General features: G+C 37.3%; 1 protein-coding gene across 1 annotated transcript; it reads right to left on the bottom strand.

Moving 5' to 3' along the window:
- Positions 1-238: 238 nt before the first annotated feature.
- Positions 239-874, bottom strand: LOC120768228 (protease inhibitor-like). Its single transcript, XM_040094813.1, has 2 exons — positions 704-874; positions 239-582 (listed from the first exon to the last, which is right to left on the bottom strand). Exons 1-2 carry the CDS (start codon positions 777-779, stop codon positions 422-424), a joined length of 237 nt encoding a protein of 78 aa, XP_039950747.1. The 5' UTR covers positions 780-874; the 3' UTR covers positions 239-421.
- Between the last annotated feature and the right edge of the window lie 1480 nt (positions 875-2354).

Raw genomic sequence — 2354 nt, 5'->3', positions numbered from 1 at the left:
CATGACCGCTTCACTAAAGTTATACTGCAAAGTGTTACCACGTGTTATACATATGTACATATGTACTTATCGATTTCACATGATCTGCAACAGGTTGCTAATAACCACCACTCGTTCATAATTTTAGATATAATTTTTTTTAATTGCGCATAAAATCAATTTAATACCGAGCAATTAAGCGCAATCACATTCCACTGCCTTTTTTGCTTTTTTTTTTGTATGTAAATAATACACCGTGTTTATTTCTAAACAAATGTTGCGCAACTTAACTGTTTATTAACAAAAGTGAAATAATAATTATTTAACAAATACTCATACTCATACTTATATTCATGCTCATTTGCATTAACGACAATTAAACGCCTCAAATGGTACAACACAATCGATTGTGTAATTTATCGATATACATCGGTTGCAGCGCTTAAAGGCAAAGCTTCTCACATTCCTCTTTGGTGTCGAAGCGATTGTCGTTACCCTGGCAGCCGCCATAGATGAAGTCCTCACAGGCCTTCGACTCGCTATTGTAGAAGACCTTCGGATCGGATTTGCGGCATGGACCCACTTCTTTGGGCTGCGAGCAAGCTGTGCACGAAGAACATAACACATATGTATATAGAGGCATGTTTCGTTTGAAAGTGAAAGGTATTGAAAAGTGAAATGTTAATTCAAATTAGTTGCCAATTCGCCTCTTCTATCTACTCACCCGACTTGTCTGCGGCCTGTACGCTGGCGCACAACAACAAAGCGATTATAGCGAATACAAATAGTGTGCATTTCATCTTGCTGCTGTTTATTTGATTTGACTTGAGTCTGGAGTTAATTAGTTGTTGTTAATGCGTTGACAGACGCTTTGCTACTGAATGCCAGCAAGCCCTCGAAATCAATGCTTATATACAAGCTGAGGGCGCTGTTGAGCCACAATACTCGACCGAGTTACCTGTATTAAGGCCTAATGTACTTATATGTATATGTGTGTGTGAATGTGTGTAAAAAAATTCTATAAGTGTGAAGCAAGGCAATGTAAAGTCAACGCTGCAATGTGCAAATAATCGCCGTGTATTGTTGTTGTCGTTGATTGATAAGTGAATCCCAGCCTTCAGCTGATTTTGCAATTAACGCCTGTTTGTCACTGCACACACACACACACATGTATATATACCGCGAAGCACACCGCGCTCGGCGCTTCTGAGTTGGTTTGTGTGATTCGAAAACTTGACCTACGGTCAACACCGGTCCGGCATATGCTAAACAGAAAGGAAATAATAAACAATAATATAAATATGTATATGTGTGTGTATGAGTGTATATGTGTATGAATTGATGCCCAAATTAGAATAATAAATATGAGAACTTGCGGAGCAGACTTTGATAAGGCAACTCCAAGATTAATTAACACATAAATTAAAGCAAATCGGGCAGAAGCGAAAGAAGAAATATAAGTAAATAAAAAAAAACAGAAAAATAAAAAAAAAAAACATTTAGTCACACGCTTTGTTTTACTACACTCTTTAAAAGTGTTTGTTTTTGTTGGTAGAATTCGCAATAAACCCAAAAACTATATGCAATGTTTTCTTTATTTTTTTTCTTAGTTTTACAACAACAAAGATCACGAACAAAAAAATCAAACTTGTTTCGGTGAAGCTTTTGCACACAACTTCAGTTTGCCGCTTCGCTTTGTGGGCTTTCGTAATTTCATCGTTGCGTAAAGGATAAGTGCATCCTCCATATGTATGTACATATGCATATGTATGTATGCGTAGGTGTTTTGGTATATTGCATAATATACTAAGTGGAAGAGTAACTTCAAATTGCCGTATTCCCTTTTTATGAATTTAATTTTCGCTGCTCTCAAGCAAACATGCGTGCCATTAACGCATGCGCGTTTTTATACCCTAAACAGGTTATATGAAGTTTGCTAAGAAGTTTGTAATACCAATAAGGAAACGTGGGAGACCCTTTAATATGTTTATATAAATGATCAGCATGACGAACTGAGTCGATTTAGTCGTCTGCCTGTCTGTCTGTACACATATATACGAACTAGTCTCCCAGTGGTTGCGATATCATTCTGAGATCGCACACGTACATACATATCACCCCAAGAGACTGCTCATTTTTCGGACCCGCCGATATCGCACCAATATAGCATATAGCTGTAATACAAGCTAATGATTAGAATGATGTTCTTGTATGTACAACTTTTGTTATATCTTCTCTCAATTTGACAGGAGTTAGCTAGAATGATTTTTTCGAACGCCTTCCATCAGACAACGACTGAATAAAACATTATATGCTTAACCACGGTTTCATAGAGCCACCACTACGCTATACAACTTTTGGTGAAAGACCCCAAC

Source organism: Bactrocera tryoni, chromosome 2 (assembly GCF_016617805.1).
Source record: "Bactrocera tryoni isolate S06 chromosome 2, CSIRO_BtryS06_freeze2, whole genome shotgun sequence".
Classification (NCBI taxonomy): domain Eukaryota; kingdom Metazoa; phylum Arthropoda; class Insecta; order Diptera; family Tephritidae; genus Bactrocera; species Bactrocera tryoni.
This window is presented reverse-complemented; position numbering and strand designations above follow the sequence as displayed.